This window comes from Hippocampus comes, unplaced genomic scaffold (genome assembly GCF_001891065.2).
Source record: "Hippocampus comes isolate QL1 unplaced genomic scaffold, H_comes_QL1_v1.1 scaffold138, whole genome shotgun sequence".
Taxonomy (NCBI): domain Eukaryota; kingdom Metazoa; phylum Chordata; class Actinopteri; order Syngnathiformes; family Syngnathidae; genus Hippocampus; species Hippocampus comes.
Window position 1 is genome coordinate 79242 of NW_017806150.1, and position 19183 is coordinate 98424.

General features: G+C 44.9%; 2 protein-coding genes across 6 annotated transcripts in view; one reads left to right on the forward strand and one right to left on the reverse strand.

Moving 5' to 3' along the window:
- pde7a (phosphodiesterase 7A) overlaps positions 1-14973 on the forward strand; it is a 25504-nt gene extending 10531 nt beyond the window's left edge. Inside the window, exons 2-12 of one of the 3 annotated variants that reach the window (XM_019894914.1) lie at positions 4274-4334; positions 7993-8082; positions 8576-8742; positions 9377-9440; positions 10240-10436; positions 10597-10728; positions 10954-11045; positions 11136-11280; positions 11652-11748; positions 11851-11931; positions 12594-14973. In XM_019894914.1, coding sequence (XP_019750473.1) covers positions 4274-4334; positions 7993-8082; positions 8576-8742; positions 9377-9440; positions 10240-10436; positions 10597-10728; positions 10954-11045; positions 11136-11280; positions 11652-11748; positions 11851-11931; positions 12594-12811 — 1344 coding nt within the window. In that variant the 3' untranslated portion in view covers positions 12812-14973. The remainder of the gene's footprint in view (positions 1-4273; positions 4335-7992; positions 8083-8575; positions 8743-9376; positions 9441-10239; positions 10437-10596; positions 10729-10953; positions 11046-11135; positions 11281-11651; positions 11749-11850; positions 11932-12593) is intronic. The other 2 variants (XM_019894915.1, XM_019894916.1) reach the window with 2 other exon arrangements.
- A 196-nt stretch (positions 14974-15169) lies between these two features.
- mtfr1 (mitochondrial fission regulator 1) lies at positions 15170-19121 on the reverse strand. Of its 3 annotated transcripts, none has more exons than XM_019894917.1 (8): positions 18996-19121; positions 18215-18323; positions 18033-18131; positions 16989-17146; positions 16648-16889; positions 16293-16551; positions 15948-16101; positions 15170-15684 (listed from the first exon to the last, which is right to left on the reverse strand). In XM_019894917.1, the coding sequence occupies exons 2-8, from the start codon at positions 18248-18250 to the stop codon at positions 15637-15639; spliced, it is 996 nt and encodes a 331-aa protein (XP_019750476.1). In that variant the 5' UTR covers positions 18251-18323; positions 18996-19121; the 3' UTR covers positions 15170-15636. The 3 variants fall into 3 exon arrangements, with proteins under 3 accessions (XP_019750476.1, XP_019750479.1, XP_019750477.1); XM_019894920.1 differs by having other exon boundaries at positions 18215-18339; positions 18996-19118; XM_019894918.1 differs by having other exon boundaries at positions 19001-19116.
- Positions 19122-19183: the final 62 nt, after the last annotated feature.

The window sequence follows — 19183 nt, forward strand, 5'->3', positions numbered from 1 at the left end:
GGGGGGGACAATGGACATGCTTATTATGTTAGGAGTGCACTGCAAGCGATACGGAGAAATGAGTCCGTTCTCGACCGCCGCAGTTACAAGACCCATCTTTTTTGCAACGCCAGCCGTCAAGACAAACTTAGAACACAGCAAAAGTTGTCAAAGGAAGAAGATTTACGGGACACGGTGTTAGCGTGACCACTTCCTCATGTGGTTCGGTTGCCATGACAGCTTGTTGTTGTCTTGTGATGCGTTCAGATTTTGGACAAAGTTTGATGGCGCTTATCTGTGTCATCAATCAAAATGTTCCCGTTTCGGTCAATAGTAGTTCCGACGCCATATAGCTTCACCCTCGGATGTTCTGGTAAAGAAAACCGTGCTGCGTGTTTGGGGTGGGGTGGATGGGGGGGGGGGGCAATGTAGTTCCGGTCAGCATCTGTTATGTCGGAATTTCATTCACAACACGGAAGAAACAAAAAGCCGGTCTGGCACCCAAACGGCGAAATGGAAACTGCCACAAAAGAACTACCGTCACTTTTTCGGACGAACAATCAGACTCCATGCGCGCCTCAAACTCGTTCCTGAAACCGTTCAACGGAGAGAACCAGGAAATCATCGTTCAAATAAAGGGAGGGGTCTAAAAAAAAAAAAAAGCGACACGGAAGGAAGGCCTGCTTCTCTTGTTCAAATGTCATCACCAAATCGATCGGCGTCGGACGCGGTGATATTTATAATGACCTCATTCCATCGTAGTGCCGCCAATTTTTCGTTCTCATTGGATCCCCTCACCTCCCCCGGACCCCCCCCCCCCACTCCCCTTCACTCCTACCCACTCCCTCTCCAAGTGAAAGGAGGTCATTTGCTTGGCAGATGGGGAGAAATTTTAATCCCGCCTCATTCCACGCCAGAGGCTGTAGGGCAAATGGTATTGATGCCAAACAAAGAGGAAAGCACGCAAGCATCACACATAAAGCTCTCGGTACGATACTCGAACACACGTGACATCACAAGACGACGTTTCGCCGTTTCCATGATTTGTTGACCAATCCATCAAGAACCCTGTTCAGCTCCGCCGATAACCGAAAACACCTCCTTACGGGTTTTACTATTCACCGTGTTGAACCAGGCATAAAAAGTGATCGCTTTTTAAGCTTCTCGCTATTCGTTTCCCGCACAACCGAGCTTGCACGTTTCGATGACATCTCCAGCGAGTGCATCGGCACCTCGGTGGAGCCACACCTTTGTGTGACCACAATTTAAGTATGACCACACAGAGCCGCCTTGTCCAAACAACGGCGCATTGATGCGCGTTTTTTTTTGCATACCCGCCCTTCAAAATATGCGCCGATGTGACTTTGAAATGCAGAACAGTCTCTGCTCAATATGCACGAAACCATCTTTTGACGCACTCTACGTATCGCGAAATGTATAATGTGGTGTCCCCCGAGTTCATTTGTGTCTACAAAAAAAAAAAAATCGAATAATGGAACACACTGTGTGTAGTTAGCGCGTGCTTGGAAACAATCTATATGGTTCACACCGAGTGCCGGGGAAGTGTGTAAACACTGTGGCCTGTTGACACTAAAATACAGCTTTTTGCAGACGACCCAACCCTGCGTTGAGCTGTTTGCTCGCTTGTGAAATATTAGCTTTGAATCGACTGGAGATATGACCTCAGAGGACATGCACTGTCCTGTGTGTGTGTGTGTGTGTGTGTGTGTGTGTGTGTGTGTGTGTGTGTGTGTGTGTGTGTGTGTGTGTGTGTGTGTGTGTGAAAGAGACTTTTGGCAGGACTTGAGGTAATAAGTGGACAAGCAAAGTGTGTTTGTGTTGGTAGTAACTGTTAAATGCGACATGGCCGCGCCCGCTTAAGGTCAATTGAATTTTTTTTAGGTACCGTATTTTCCGCACTATAAGGCGCTACGGATTCTACGGCGCACCTTCAATGAACGGCCTATTTTAAAGCTGTTTTCGAATATAGGGCGCACCGCATGATAAAGCGCATAGAATAGAAGCTGCAATAGTGGCTGCAGTTGCGTTATGCATCCACTAGATGGTGCTACGGTAAAGGGAATGCAATGTAATACAATACAATACAGCATTATTTATATAGAGGCGTCACAAGCGCTGCAGCCGGAACAAAGCGCTTTACAGAACATTTAAAACACTACGTCCAAGAAATCCGAATCGTGATCCATATATAAGGCGCGTCGGATTATAAGGCTTTTGAGAAAATAGAATGTTCTTCGGTGCGTCTTATAGTGCGGAAAATACGGGATGTGAAAAGCCACACTAGTGTTCAGAAGTCCCTTTCAAAAAAATTGCACCCTCTTTATGAATTTTTTTTTTCCCAAGTTTCTGGTCCCAAAATGTAAAATCCCAAATTGGGATTTCAGCCACTTGCTTTTTAGAACGTACGTGACAATCCAGATGTTGTCCTGAAAATGTCAAGATTTGTTTTGAAGCGTTTTCATGCTCCGGTTGACTGTGACGAAATTCCAAAACAAAGCAATATTTGAAGTATGATTTCTGGTGGGTGCGGCAAGGGCCGCCCTTGAAAAAAACCAACAAAAAACAAAAACAATAAAAAAAAAAAATCCATCCTTTTGTGACCAGTTTTCGAATGTTAATGTTTTCAATTATTTGCTTTTGGACCCTTAAAACACGCAAAACGACGCAATTTCAAACCAGCGGCTTCCGCAAAATTGGCTTTCCGCGACAGTCACGTTGAATACCCTTCCAGCGGAATCTGAAAACCGACTTTTTACATATTTGTAATACTTTTTGCCGCTCAAAACCCTTTTGAACACATTGAAAACTTCTACAAGTGACCCGCACTGTCGCTATCTTTTGATCCCGAAGAGCCAGCTGTAAATGTGAATGGGTCTTTTGGAAACCTGACTCTCAAACTCAATCAGTCAGCAGCCAAACGGCCGGGCGCCGCCGAGGTAGACGTCCAGTAATGCCGACTTTTTGTGGAAAAGGAAACCCCAGCCTCGGGGGAGCCCCGCAGGCGGCCGGTCGGGCCTGGATGGCCGCCCAGGCCGTGTTGAGAGCACGGAGAAGAGCGAGTGCAGACAACCCCCCCTCGCCCCCCCCTCCAACAATTCCCCACAGCAGGTGTGTGTTGACAGAGCAAACACACGCTCGCTCGTCACAGTTACGTCCGCCGCAAGTGCGCTCGTGACTCTCGCGGCTCCCCCCGCTGAGCCGCGCCGCACATGCGACTCAGCAGCCGTCCATGTCGGGCGGCGTGTTCCCGTGGCGAGGTCAACAGGAGCACGCCGGCTCCGACCGACAAGAAAATGTCTTTTCTTTTCAGCCGTGACACATGAGATGAGGCTGTTGAAAGGGAACAGAAAGTTTCAGGAAGGTATCCGGAGGAAGACACATCTTTGGCTACAAACGTTGCTGTGATTCAGATTCGAACAAGGGAAAAAAAATAATGTAAAGCAGCACAACATTGCGTCTACCCTTTTTTTTCCTTTTTTTTATGTACAACTTGGCGAAATTGGACTCCCTTGGGCCCTAGTTCAACTCTTTCAGGTACAGCGGTCACTACAGTGGACAGCTTACCGTGTTATCAGGTTACAGGTTAGCATTATTTGTGCATGAAAGGGTTAAAATGACTTAAACTCTGCTCACTATTTGCTATTAAAAAAAAAAAATTAAAAACAAAGGCAGCCGAACGATCAGCATCTATTTGGCGGTGCCATAACACTTGAAGCCACGGCTCTTTTGAACACAAACGGTGCAGCAACATGTAGACAGACAACATATAACAGTACCCGCGCGCATATATTCTTTGGACGTGTGGGTATTTTGGTTTAGTTTCAATGGTAGGTACACAAAAATGCCAAACTGTGTGTGTGTGTGTGTGTGTGTGTGTGTGTGTGTGTGTGTGTGTACAGCTGGCACGCATGCACCTCACGTTTGGTCTCCCAACTGTGTGTTTGTGTGTGTGTGTGTGTGTGTGTGTGTGTGTGTGTGTGTGTACACAGCTGGCATGCATGCACCTCACGTTTGGTCTCCCAACTGATAACAGCGGCGTGAGCGCGGTATCGGCTGGATGATACGGTGTTGGCGTTGTGTTTATCAGTGTTTAAGTACACTCTCTCTCTCACACACACACACACACACACACACACACACACACACACGTAGGTACGACGAAATCCAAGTTTCGCAACATTGCGCCACCTGCCCCGGCCGGCTATTGCGCTCTAAAAACTTTACAAAGTGTCACTTTACAAGCGTTATCTCTTGTTTATGTGTGTTTACGCAGAGACGCGGGGCCATCTCGTACGACAGCTCGGACCAGACGGCGCTGTACATTCGCATGCTAGGTAAGTGGTTCCTCGACGCGACGCACTTCAAGGTGTGGCCCACTCCCAAACTTCCGATGGGCTGGACCGCGTCCATTTTGTACCAGTTTCGAAACGTGAGGCTGGAGAGGTGGCAGGCACGCCCTTCCAATGAAATTCAAATCAGCATTTATCTCTTCATCTTGGTGTGTTGACATTGGGAAGCCGGTTTGAAATGGGATTAAAATGGTTGACGAGTCTGTCATAAGAAGACAAAAATCTGCTCTGGCCTCCTTGCATTAAGACTTGCTTGTGCTCATGATCTGATTTGGGAGTATTTCCATCGATGTTTATGAAAGGGGCATCAAAATCATGGCCTTGGTGGAGGTCGTGGCGTTATGTCTTGGGAACAAGTGAGACCACGGGTGTCAAAGTCAAGGCCCGGGGGTCAGATCTGGCCCGCCGCCTCATTTTATGTGGCCCGCCAAAGCAAATCAAGCATGTCTAGTTCCATGATGCTTGCTAAAGTCTGGACCAAAATTTCAAATTGTCATATGTAATCCACAATAGCAGTCATTCTTCTTGACTTCTGATTTGAAAATTAGTTATTCATCAATTGGTTGTGCGCGGCGTATGCAATATGTGGAGGGGGGTTAAACATTTAGATGGTTTCCCAAAATACATAAGGGCCATCCAAGGGAAACCGTAAATACAATGTGGCCCCGTGACAAGATGAGTTTAACACCCCTGATTTGGACTGTATAATAAGCATCCCCCCCACCACATGACATGAAATTTGGTGGGCATGCCGATCAGGATGTATTGAAAGTCTCAAGCAACAATGCTTGAAATTGAGATGGAAGTTGGCCCATTTTGCTTTGATGGCGCCATTTTCTGGACAAATTTCATGAGGAAGAGGCCCGGACCGTAATGACAAAAAATAGATCACCCCCACCAGCGATCACTAGTTTAAAAATTGCCATTTTGGTTTGAGAAAAAAAAATCCTCCCATTTCCACACAAAATTTGGCTGATGCGTTTACCGTCACAGGACGCATGAAAAAAGTCAAGCCTGAAATTGAACAGCACGTCTGCCATTTTGGTTTGAGCCAGCCATACCAGGGCTTCTACTTCGACTGGTGAATTCGCCGTGAAACTAGCGATGCAGTGAGTCAGGCGTTTATTTGCACAAAGTGGATGGCGTCATTTGGAGGAAATCCACTATCTGGTGTCCGCTGCTGAACAGAAGACACACGCACACGAGCCCGAGTGGCTTCCAGTTGTTGACGTTGCGAGTCAACAGCTGCTGCGTGTGTTTTGTTTTGAGCTGAGTTAAAGGCGCTTGAGCGTTTTTTATTATTATTATATATTTTTTTTAAACCCCCATTTTCTTTTTAATCCTTTCACTCGGCCGAGTACAACAGCGGTTTCTCCCCTTACGTCACAGGCGCAAGGCATCCGCCTTTGCGGATGAGTTCTATTCACCGCACGCTCACATAGCCCAGTGTCATCCCGCCATCGCTGAGAATGACATGACCTACATCCAACCCCCTCCCCCTCCATTAATGCACTGCAGCTGCGATTGCGGGGGGTCGACGCAGACCCCATGACTCTCACAACACCTCCTAATCACGCCGTCAAGTGCGCGCACGTGCCCGGGGCCGAGCACATGCGGACGGACTCACGCAAGCGTGTATCCGTCGCCTCGAGCCGTATGAATTGTTCTGATTGACGGCGCGCACGTGTGACGCCGCGGATTGGACACGCGTTCCTTCGCGATGACTACTTCCAAAAATATTGTCGGCTGTCAAAATCAAGTTGGGGGGGTTGCCTGCAGGGGGCGCCAATGAATCCCATCACAGTTTTGGCGTGTTTGTGGTTGAAATTTGGTGGCAGACGGACACAATTTCTCACTTTAATTCATCTTTGGCAGGAATTGACAAAATGACCCAACGATGGATGCCAGCAAAAAGAAAAAAAAAAAAAGTGACTTCCCCTAACTTTTTTTGTGGGTCTACTCATGATGGACATGCCAAATTGCTTGTTGCGAAATGAAACTGTTGAGGTCCCAGAAGAAATGCAAATCTCTTTCAAAATTTGAACCGTAAATGGCAGTTTCAAACCAAAATGGCGGCCTTCCTGTGTCTTTTCAAGCTTGGGTTCTTGAGACTATTTTGTGTGTCTTTTAACGATAGACATGCTGCCCAAATTTCATGTTCTTTCATGTGTTTGGGGGGGCTGCGTTTTCAGGAAAAAAAAAACTGAGGCTGCACTTTGGAGTCCCGTGATTCTTATCAACCTTTGTAACGTTGACCCTAAAATGTCCGCCTCAACCCAAAATGGAAGACTGAATGCATGTTTTCAAGCGGGGGATTATTTTGTGGGTCTATTTGAGTCCATTTTGTGGGTCTGATTATGATATCACAATGAGACCAAATGGATTTTTGTTCAGTTGTGTACTGTCGAGAGGGACCGGGTTCAATTCCAGCTCCGGCCTCCCTGTGTGGAGTTTGCATGTTCTCCCCGGGCCTGCGTGGGTTTTCTCCGGGTACTCCGGTTTCCTCCCACATTCCAAAAACATTCATGGGAGGCTGATTGAACACTCCAAATTGTCCCTAGGTGAGAGTGTGAGCGCAGAGGGTTGTTCGTCTCTGCGTGCCCTGCGATTGGCTGGCGACCAGTTCAGAGTGTACCCCACATACTACCCAAAAACATCGCCCACATGCAATGATGAAAACGTGAATGTTTGGTGATCTTGTGTACGTGGTTCAAATTCACTAGCCATCGGATCAGATCTCTGGCGAGGTTGTTTTTGAAGGACCTTTGGAAACGGCCGCTGCAAACATTGTGCCGTTGTGACGTTACTATGGGTTTTTGAGACTTTTCGACATTTTTTTTTTTTTTTGCAGGGGGAAATGTGTGTGAGTGTGCTGTGTGCGTGCGTGTGTGTTTGTGTACGCATGATGAGAATTTCAATGAAATGAGAAGTGCCACGCTGGAAACACACACTGCAGTGTTTTACACCCCCCCCCTTTTTTTTTTTTTTTAAATGATTCAGCACTTGTGGCTGCTGCTGTTGTGGTGAAGCTCAGCTGCCCTGTTTTCTGATTTCGTGATACGAAAGTTGGGCTGAGGATCACCGTCACAGGTTCTGTGTTGTGATGACATTGCATGCCCAGCTCCTTGTCCGTCCTCTTCCGTGTGCGTGTGTATGTGTGTTGTGTGGTTTGCACATGCAGAACATTTTTCAACACAACGATACACAAGCCTCAAAGCGCCACAATGGCGGCTTGTCGCCGCAAAACGAGTCCCGATCCGCTTTCCAGCGCCGACTGGCTTTAAAACAGCGTTTATTTCTTAATTTTTAAAAATGAGCGAGCGGTCTTTCTGAAAGGCTGTTGACGGCCCCCAAAAAGTGGGGCTGAAAAGGATTCATCGGATAACTTGGACAATTTGGATGAAAAAAAATTACACACAAAACAAACACAGGCCATATCTTCGCCAGGAATCACGATTCACCGCAAAAAAAGCAAAGATTTGAACATCCCGAACGTTTTTTTTTCGACACTGACTCAATCCACGCCTTACCCCAATTACACTAAATAATTTAAATAACCTTCTCTCTCTCTCTCTCTCTCACTTCCACACATTTGTGCTGCAATTGCATGAGCCTTGGGGAAATAAGTGCAAATTTCTTCCAGGAGATGTGAGAGTAAGAAGTCAGGTTGGATTTGAACCGGAACGCCGAAGCTCCCATCCGTATCTGTGCATCGACTTCCGAAACCTTCACAGTGAGTACGATGTGGCCTCCGTCGCGAACGCCGCCGCCCCGCCACTCCACCACTTCACACACTACCTCACATAAACCCAAAGTTATGGTGTGTGTGTGTGTGTCCCCACTTACACTTTGTCAATGACATCACAACACAGACGCATTGTGTGTATGTGTGTATGCACTCCTCACGCTGCTGTGTTTCCAGCTTGCAGTCGCAGTTTATTCAGTCATGCTGCTTTTGTGTATGTGCGTGTGTGTGCGTGTGCGCGCGTGTGTGTACGGGCGAGAGAGCGAGAGCACTGACAAAGCAGGTCTGCAGTGCAAGGCCAGACAAAAAGGCTTACTGGTGGGTGGCTTCGTCAGCACCGAGCCGAGTGCGGAAGTCATGTGACGAGCTTGCGCTCCCAAAAAAAAAAAAAAAAAGGCTAATAGTTGTCATGAATTATTGTTAACTGTCACTCGTGTGTACGTGTGTGTGTTTTTCCCGTGTGCGCGTGTTGTATATGCAGCGCGTCTGGGCGGCGAGTCGGAAGCAACGGTGGGCTCGACCCCTGAGAGAAGGGTGCGCCGGCTGCTCAGCCTCCAGAGGTACCTGCATTCGTCCCGCCTGCTGCGGGGCACCGCCCACCAGATCCCGCTCCCCATCCTCGACGAGGACTACACTGGACAGGCCCGCGTAAGATCGAGTGACCCGGAGAACAAACGCGACTTGAACAAAGTTATGGGGAGGGCTGAGACGATTCGGTTAGTTAATTCCCCCCCGAAAAAGTCAATGCCGAATCTGGCTCGAAGCAACTCCAAGTTGGTGACAATATTTGCACCTTGCTTGCACGTTATGTTGTCTGATCATTTTAATCGATGCAGCGTAATCTTGATCTGAGGTAGACATGTCCCTGTCGCATTTTTTATTTTTACATCTGATTACATTACATCTGATACAGAGTCTCGCTCCAATAATTTGGTGTGGCATTACTAAAGGGGGGAAAAAAGAGCACATTCAAATTGTACATAAATTGTCTTCTCTTCATTTGTTTTATTTATTTATTTATTTTTGGTCATTCAAATAAAGGTATCCGAACGTAACTTTTTACAAGGTTGTAATTCAGCAATGGTTCAAATCAAGTGTATTAGTTTTTGTGTGCATTTGGGAAGCAGATTTACTTATCGGGCAGAATTTGCCACATTAAAGATGGCAGATGCAGAGGCGTGTTACAGCAGCAAGGCCCACTGGCTCAGTGAGGCATCGACGGCTACACGTCGAAGGAAATGACCACTCCGTAATATTCACACGAGATATTCTTGTTTTGCAGTGCATGCTGGAGAAAGTGGGCAACTGGAATTTTGACATTTTCCTCTTCGACAGGTTGACGAACGGTACGTACGAACGTCACAGGCATCATTTATGTTAAAATGGCGCCATCTTCAGGTTGCCCGATGCATTACGATGGCAGTATAAAATGAAATGAGCCACCAAAGTTGTGTAAGTCTCTCGTTTGAGCACATGTGACAGGTTAGCGAGCTAGTGGCTATCTTAAAACCAAATATGGTTGTTTATGTCTTAACTCGGCCTTCTTTCGGCTCAAACACCCTGTCAGCCGTAGAAGTCTTCGGCTGTGAAAAGATTTCAAAATTTTAGCTAGCGGCTAGCGTGAGATGCTAACATAGCACTCTATTCAGGGCTAATTTTTGTGAACTGTATATTTAGAGATGGATGGACTCAAAGCCACAGTGCTGGCGTCAAAGATTCAAATTCATGTCCTTGGTTCATGCGGGCTTATGGCAGGTGACAAGTTAGCTAGCTTAGGTTCTCAAAATGTGATCGAATAAAACAATCATGGAACATTTTAGCGTTTTGTACAATTGAAAAAAAATTCTGAATGGTGTGACCTTTTTTGCAGAGTCATGACTTTATTCTTGTAACCTTCAAACGCTTCTCAAAATTACATTCTTTTTGTGATCATTTTGACTTCTTTTGAAGTGATATTTTTTCTTGTTGTGTCACAACTTTCTTCTTGTCATGTTATGGCTATTTAACGAGTTTATCCTTCTCATGTTAGGATTACACTGAAACACAAGACATGAACTCGTTGAGCCATGTCGTAGTCTTGCAAACTAAAACAGCAGCACCGACCGAAGCATTTCTTGATTTCCATCACGCTCTCCGCCCTCGTAGGAAACAGCCTGATCACGCTGACGTTCCACCTGCTGGACCAGTACGGCCTGGTGGAGCTGTTCCGCCTGGACGTGGTTCGGCTGTGGCGCTTCCTGGTCCTGGTCCAGGAGGACTATCACGCCCACAACCCTTACCACAACGCCGTGCACGCTGCCGACGTCACGCAGGCCATGTACTGCTACCTGCGGGAGCCCGCGGTGAGGCACTCGACACACGATGACATTTTTCACCGCTGTGTCGCGCCATATATTGTAGCACTGTTGCAAATTTTTACTGCCTGATCGCTATACAGTTGTGGGATTTTTTTATTTTTATTTTTTCAGTCTTGACGTGTGCGTATGTGTGTGTTGAGCGCAGTTATCCAAGTCTCTGACGTCGTACGACATCTTGCTGGGCCTGCTGGCCGCCGCCACTCACGACCTGGACCACCCTGGAGTCAACCAGCCTTTCCTCATCAAGACTGACCACTATCTGGCTTCACTCTACAAGGTGACACGGCCCCACGGATTCTCTTTGTAGCTACCCTCAAATGACCTCAAGAGGGCGTCATGAACATATTAACGTTGAATCGCCAGTTATTTTTTTCTCGTGATAAGTTTTTTTCTTTTCCCACTTCCTGTCATGAAAAATAAATCTCAGACAGGCAGCTTTCCATTTGAAATGTTACATTTCAAAATTTGGACTTGTTCTAATTGAACGCTTTGTTGTCCACAGAATACCTCAGTTCTGGAGAATCACCACTGGAAGTCTGCCGTGGGTCTGCTCAGAGAGACTGGGCTCCTCTCCCACCTGCCTGCCGAAGACAGGTCCGCTCACATCGCCGTATGATGATGAGGATGATGTAATCTCTCGCTGGACTTGGATTGACGCCCGTGTCGCGTGTGCATCCTCCTCAGCTTGAGCCTGGAGAGGGATCTGGGCTCGTTGATCCTGGCCACGGACATCAGCAGACAGAATGACTACCTGTCCAGGTTCCGTCTGCACTTGGACCAGAGCAACCTGTGCTTGAGCAACGCCAGCCACCGACACTTTGTGCTACAGGTGCTACTTCTTTCTCCTTACCACAATCAAGTCAATTTTCTTGCGTTAGGAGCTGTTTTTCAATTTTTTTGCGCTATTTGTTCTTGCAGTGTTCTGACTTAAATCTCGTGTAAATGTGATTTTTTTTTTTTTAACATTGATTTTTGAAATTTATTTTAAGACTTTTTTTTCTCCTAATGTCCTGAATTCCTGAATTCGCTTTTTTTTTTTTTTTTTAATTTATTTTTTATTATGTTCCTTCGTTTCGTAATGTTTCTCACAAACGTCAAGACAATATTTGGACTTGATTTTCACAAATTCCTGCTTTTTCTCCTCACACTCATTCTCCTCAAAACGATGATTCTCTTTGTTTTGCGGTTGTTCCGTGGCAGATGGCTCTGAAGTGCGCCGACATCTGTAACCCGTGCAGGCCGTGGGAGCTGAGCAAGCAGTGGAGTGACAAAGTCACCGAGGAGTTCTTCCAACAAGGTCGACGCCGTTTCAAAGATGACGCGAACGCCTTCCCAAGCCTCCTTTTTTTTTTTGTTGCATCTTCAGCATTTTCCTGATGTATAAATATTCTTTGTGCAGGTGACGTTGAGAAGAAGCACAAACTGGAAGTCAGCCCACTTTGTGACAGAGCCACGAACACAGTGGGCAACATTCAAATCGGTGAGGGACACTTCATTAGGGACACCTTCACCGCCCGTCACCCTTCTACTGCTAGCGATTTACATTTTTAGTTATGTATTAATTTTTCACATTCCATGAGCCTGATTGCTTGCTTCAGTCAATTTTTTTTTTTTTTTCGGGAGAACAAGAAAAAGCACAACCAATTTACCAAACACAAAGTCCACTTGCCTTGATTAAACTTTTGGGGATTTAATTACCATGACCTGGATGACCAAGAAGAAGAAACAATTTTTATCAAGCATGTTAGTATTTTATTTATTTATTTTTTGGATATTGTGACAGCAAGCTAAAAAATGACTTTGCTAATCATGCCATTCTGCTGACAATTGTACGATAGTTAAGAATGTTAGGTTCAAGTCGCGCTTATCACCTTTGTGGGATCAGGACCTTCATTCTCGTAGGTTGGCACACGGTTTTCTCTTTATTTTCATTTTGCATCTATTACAACCTTTTCCACAGATTTGGTCTCGTTTTGACGGTTGTAAAATGACAGCCTTGTGCCGTATCTTCATTTTTAAAAATATATATATTTATACTGCAGATATTTGTTTATGGATGAATATATTCACTCATGGTAAAATATGTGTGTGTGTATGGATATGTATTTTTTTTTTTTTTAAAGTGGTTGTGCCTTTTTTCAGGGTTCATGACGTACGTGGCGGAGCCCCTGTTCACCGAGTGGTCTCGCTTCTCGGACACGCGTCTGTCCCAGACCATGCTGGGACACATGGGCCTCAACAAGGCCAGCTGGGGCAGCAGAGAACAAAGCCCGAGCCCAGATCCGCCGCCAACACCACCACTAGCGCAAGCCTCTCCAAAGACAAACCTCAGGGAAGGGGAGTATTCTGACACCTCTTGACACACATACATACACGCGAACGCGAACACGCAGACACACTGGGGGGAGCGCCTTGATCCCGTTAAGTTTGATGATTATTTTTTTTCCTTTTTCTTCCTCCTCCGCTAAACCACTGATTTTATTTAATTTATTTAATTTGAATTGTTTTTGGACGTAGAGCAATACGTAGATACCTCATTTGGCGCCTGCTGTAATTTCCCTTCCTTTTTTTTTCCTTTTTTTTTTTGTTTTTTTAATTTATTTGTCACTCCTGAAGACATTTAAAGTGCCATTTGATGCCGAGTATTCACACAAGACGCGTATACAGTATATGTATGCGTGCGTGGGTCACTTTTGTATTGATTCTTCCTCCAAAAGTGACAAGCCCAGTCGTTTGCTGCCTCTCGACCAACCCAGACTGTTTACTACTACTTCTTCTTCTTTTTCTTCTTCTCCACACCACACGCACACTCTCACTCCTGGAAGCACAAACCAGCTGAAGCCACATGCATGCGCACATTGTTTGGGGGGGGCCACAAAGCAGTTAAAGCCATACTAAAAAAAACACACACTCACACATAGACCCACTCTCATACACACTACTGTCCCTCACGACCACTTTTTGGAAACACAAAGCAGTTCAAGCCATATGCACAGGGCCGACCTTGCCCATCAGGCGAGATAGGCAGATGCTTCGGGGGGCGGGGGGCACCACAAAAAAAAAAAAAAAAAAAATCACCTTCAATATGAATTATATTCAGACGAATAACCGCTATCGACTTAATTTCGAAGGGAAGAAGAGTACATTGATATGAAAATACCATCAAATAAGCGACGAGGCGCGTACGACGGTGGTTGGACTTTAAATGTAGTATGAAAACAAAATTTGTCCCTGATGAACAAAATTTTAAATCATCAATTTTTTTTTTTATTTTAGGAAAAATATTTCAATGAAATGGCCAAAACAACATGAAAATACATTCAGGTTAAAAGCTAATAAGTCGGCGTCTATTATAGAAGTCAAAAAATGGGCGTATCGCTTCTGTTATCGCTTCTACATATTTACAATTTTCTTCTGCTGTTTTTTGGAGGTTTTTCCTCTCAATCCAAAATCAAATTCAAACGCCAATGCAATCTCATTGCCAGTAACCAATGTAAGGAATGCAAATTTGGATGAACTTCTCAACCACTGAATGTTAAAATCAGCGAATAAAATTGGGCGAATGCACCGCTTTTGAAAGTAGGAAAGTTGCGCATGTTTTACACGAGCCTTCGAGAAACAAACAGGAGGGAAAATGGGAGAAAGGTCAAGCTGCTGCTTCCTTGGGGTTTATTCAATTCGGTATCGCAATAGCAAGTTACTCACACGACTCGTCTGACAGTTGCAAAACGCTCATGAAATTGCCGTTTTTATTTTACATCATAAACTGCGTGATATTCTCTTACAGTATGAAATGAAGGCAATGTTGAAAAAATCAACTTATCCCGTCAGCGCATAACCACACGTTTAGCTCGAGCCGGCCCTACACGCACACACACTCAGTACTTGGAAATATAAAGCAGTGGAACGAACACACACACACACACACACACACACACACACGTTTGTTTGGAAGCGCAAAGCGACAAACACAAACGATCACTCACCCCGTTTTTTTTTTTTTTTTGCAAGCACAAAGCAGCCGAAGCCATACACGTCACACACATCCATTGAAACTCTTCCGCTCTGAGGCTCTCAGGGTTTTAGTCATTAGAAGAAAACGGAGGACGAGGAACCTCTGTCTTAAAGGGCCACGCTCGCACGCAAGCTGTACAGACAAGACAAGATGCCTTACGACTATGCACAAGCGACAAGCTAAGTGACCAAACTCGCCATGACGTTAACGATAAAAGATGACCGCCACATTCCACAGTGTGAAACCCTTCTTGTGAAAATCGCAGGTGTTTGTTCCCCACCCCCTTCGCTGTTGAAAAGTGCTGTAAGACTGTTGTTTTGTTTTGCAAACTGTTTACAATTCTGCCACGACAGCCATTTTGTTTTCTTGGGGGAAAAAGGGGAGGGGCAAGACTGGAGTGTTTTTTTTTTTTTTTTTGTAAAGGCTTTTCGCGCTCTTTTTCCACTTTTTGATACGCGCCCGTTGCTGTTTTTGAAGAATAAAAGGAAAACCTCTTGTTGACTAAAAGGCAGATAAGTTGTTTCATTTACCCTCCATGCCAGTCGCTTTTTTTTTTTTTTTTTTTATGACTTGTAAAATTACCATTCAAAAACTTCCCGACTACGACTTTTCAAAATATTATACCTTGTTTTTGTGCGATACCTTCAACTTTGTCCTTACTTTTTTTTTTTCTACTATACTCTTTAAATCACACACACACAGATCCACGCTGAATAGTTTTATTTAATAACGTGACAATTGGACAGGATTTTAACGGAACACAATTCCACTGTAGAAGATTTTGAACAAATCACTTAAAACGGTCCATATAAAACCAACAATTAATTACACAAAGCATAAATAATGTCAGTCATGACGCGTTGGTTGCATTCTGTCACAATTTAAAGTTTGAGATGACGTTTATAACATCAAATGAGGTAATGATAAAAAAAATACAAATTTTGGCAAGTTAGTGTTTGTCTTAAAGCAACAAATCATAATTTAGCATATGACCAGTTGAGAGTGACACTATATAGATGTGTAAAAACATTTTTAATAACTTAAAAAGTGCACCAAGCTATGAATACAGGGTCAGAATTCAGAGGAATATCCCTTTTGTACTTCCACAAATATTAATAAAAGTTGTCAATTCGGAACGTTGGAGGCTTCCTCTTCGTCAGTAAAGCTGCATTAGACAAACTTGAGCTTCCCGGTTGATCTCAACATGTGCTGACCAAACTGTCAAAAAAAAAAAAAAAGAAAATAAGAGGATGATGAGCATGAAAAATGACAAAATTGTGGAAAACGAAATAATCTGAGAATAATGGCACTTTTTTTTCAGAAAAAGTAGTGAGAAAGTTATAATAGGAGGAAAAAAATTGTGGAATCTTTTTAAAGCAAAATTGTAATATTACATACGGCCCGTAATTTGACCAAAAATTGTGAAGGCCAAATTTCCCCCCCCTTATTTGGACTTGGTACTAATTGTTGTGTATTGTTACCAGAGGGCTCTCCGTCGGATGTTTGACTTGGTCCACTTGGTGATTGTGTTGCGGGTAAGTGTGAGCAAACTTCCTCTTGAGAGCCTGTGCGATGAGAGCGGCGGCGTCTGTGGGCTCCGTGAGTTTGTCGCCCTTCTCCGCATTCGCCAGGCGACTGTTCACAGGGCGCGGGGGGGAGGGAATATGACAAGCATCAAGTCACAATATTGAAGCTGGAATATGCCGAGGATGAAAATCAAAATCTCCCAAGTTGTATTTCAACATTTTGAATTTATTCACGTCATATTTCAATTACAATGTTCTCATTACATTTTGACGAGAAAACTTCATCTTGACTGTCCTTACCTTTTGACGGATCTTAGCTTGACTTTGTTCATGTCCTTGAGCACATCCAGCATGCTCGGGAGTTCAGCATGCGTTTTAGTCTCCGTCTGGCCTTGTAAGGTCTTTTGCCCGCGGCGCTCCTTGATCAAATCTATGGCGGAAAAGGTGCGCTGCAGTCCTGGAGGAGGAAGAGGAGGAGGTGGCGGCGGAGGTGGTGGTGGTGGAGGAGGAGGCCCACTGCCAGAAGGAGGCGGGCAAGGGCTCATGCCAGTAGATGCATCTGAGTCAAGTGGAAACAAGATGCTCAAAATGTAGCCCTCTGCTGCCACATAGTGGACAATTTATGTCCTATGTCAAGAGGGAGCATTTTTCCTACCGGACTGGGCGCTCTTCTCCTGGGCCAGCACAATCTGGGCTATCTGGGCCCGCAGCTTGGCCAGCTCAGTCTCCAGCGCGCTGATCTTCTGGATGGCATCGTCGTTGGCGGCCGCCGGACCCTGGGGATCCGAGGGGCCCTGGTACAGGCTGGGAAGCGAGCGCCGCCGGGCCGGGCGGATTCTCCGGGGCCGAGGCAAGCGACCGCGGAACGCCAGCCCCCGGGAAGGCCTCGACCTGCTCCTAAACAGCGGCAAGGAATGTTGAGTTTCACAACTGCAAGGAGTACTAGGTGAGGTACCAGGTGAGGTGGTGTCCGCTATATGATGATTAATTTCTCACCGAGGTCTGCCTTCAACTTCCTGCTCCTCCTGCTCCTCCTCCTCCTCCTCATCTTCATCATCATCATCCTGGTCGATCCAGGAGACATCGGCGAGTGAGGCCACGCCATGCTCCTTCCTTCTGCTAACAACACCTGCATCCTCGTCGAATGGATACAGCTGCCACATTGGGTACATTCGCCATAGCATTAGCACGGTATTTGTTAGCATTCCATCTTGTTTGAAATAGTAACCAACTATAACTTAGATTAAAAAAAAAAAATCCTCAGCCATCTGTAGTATCTTGCTACATGTTAGCACACTAATTGTTAGCATGTCAAACCACTGCAGACCAGAGTAGCGCCAAAAAGGTGAAGAAAACTCTGGCAGATTTTTTTTGCCTTCAGAATCGGTGGCGGATATCAGCATTGAGATACCGATACCTGGTCATGATACTCGACCATCCCTATGGGGAATTGATGTAAAATCCTTAAAAATCTACATTGCCACTTTGTTTAGTCATGTTAGCACACTAACTGTTAGAATGTTAGCGTTTCAGAATTGAAAGAAAGAAAAACAGGATACAGCAAGAACAGTCGAGTCTCGTTGTTTTGAACAAACTAACCTAACGCAGACATACTGCATTCCGAAAGCATAGGGTGGGCCGCTGGAAAGAAGAGGGAGGGGAGAAAAAGAGAAAGAGAAAAGGCATGTTGAAAGAAATAGCAAAGAAAGACAGACATCGAAACATGCCAACATTTTTAAAAGAGCTGCTCCGTTTCACTCCTGAGCGACTGTTTATGGTTTGGAGAAGGACAGCGGTCACATAGGTCCATGTCAATAGACCTTGAGACAAGCTGTGGTGTCAACAAGTTGACGCACAGGCAGGAGTCACATGACCTTTTCATACTCCCCGGAAAAGACGCCAGAAAAATTGACAGGTTGACTCCAAACGGTCTTTTTCCACATCTCACACAAAGTTCCACCTGGTAAATTCCCATCTTTGACGATCGTATTGGCTTGTTTTACGTAGGGCTGAATAATTTTGAAAAATCCCATCTCTCACCTGAAAGTGAACCCTGGGGCAGGGTTTGAGAGGCAGGTTGCTCGCTATCCTCCTCACGATACTCCTTGTGGACCCGTAGGGCTTGGCTGATCCAAAAGTCTATTTGTCCCGAAACAAAAACAAAAAAAAAATTCTGACAATTCCGTAATGCAAAGGAGACAGAAATTCATCCATTAACTTACCAGGTCCATTTCGATGCGTTCATATTGTTTATTCATTGCTCCTGAGGCACTGAGAACGGGCTGACTGACACATGTCCAATTAGGGTAGACGTCATCACCATGAAGGAATCTAAAGGACAACCACTCTGCTATATTTATAATACAGCTTGAACCAATATTGCTTATCTCAATCATATTTATGACTATCTTTATACAATTGTAAAAATGCACTTTGTTTGCTAAGTGACGTTTTATAAAATGACAATCTTCCTTGTGTTCATGTTTGGGTTTTTTTTAGAACTTTTTCAAAGACGCACTCGCATCATGTCAAACACACGTGACGTCCATGACATTTACAAAGACAATGCACAACAAAAATGTGCTATTTATCACAAGAAAGCTATCGCGGGCCAAACTCTTTACATCTCACAATTTGAGCACAATCGCTATGTGAAATATTAATACGAAAACAATACCAACGTTAATAAAACATTTGTAGACATATGCCACCTATCATTTCAACTTGACCACATGAAAACTATAATACAAAATGTCATTTCGCCATATTTAAATGAGCTAAAGGAAATAATAAATTTAAAAGCATCATTTGTTCGAGTTTAATCGTACATCGTGCCTACCTGATGCTAAGTGGTTTAGCCATCGTGGCTAACCGGATTGAACCAACTTTGTGGGGCTGCGTAAGCAACGTCAACAGTGTAAAATTGAGGAACGCCTTAACGCAGCTGATCGTGTTTCGCAAAATATATAACATGTATAAAATGTCAAATATACGTAAAGGTACCTTACAATGTCTGACTGGAGGCTTTTCTGACAACTTCTCGAATGTTTCCACCTTGTTTAGCCGTCGGTCATGTCCCGCAAGAGAGGTGACCGATGTGGAGGTAGTCATTAAAATCTTTGAACCAATTGGATTGTGGAGATTATAATATGACACTCTGTTGCAATGCAACACCACCATTGGACAATTTT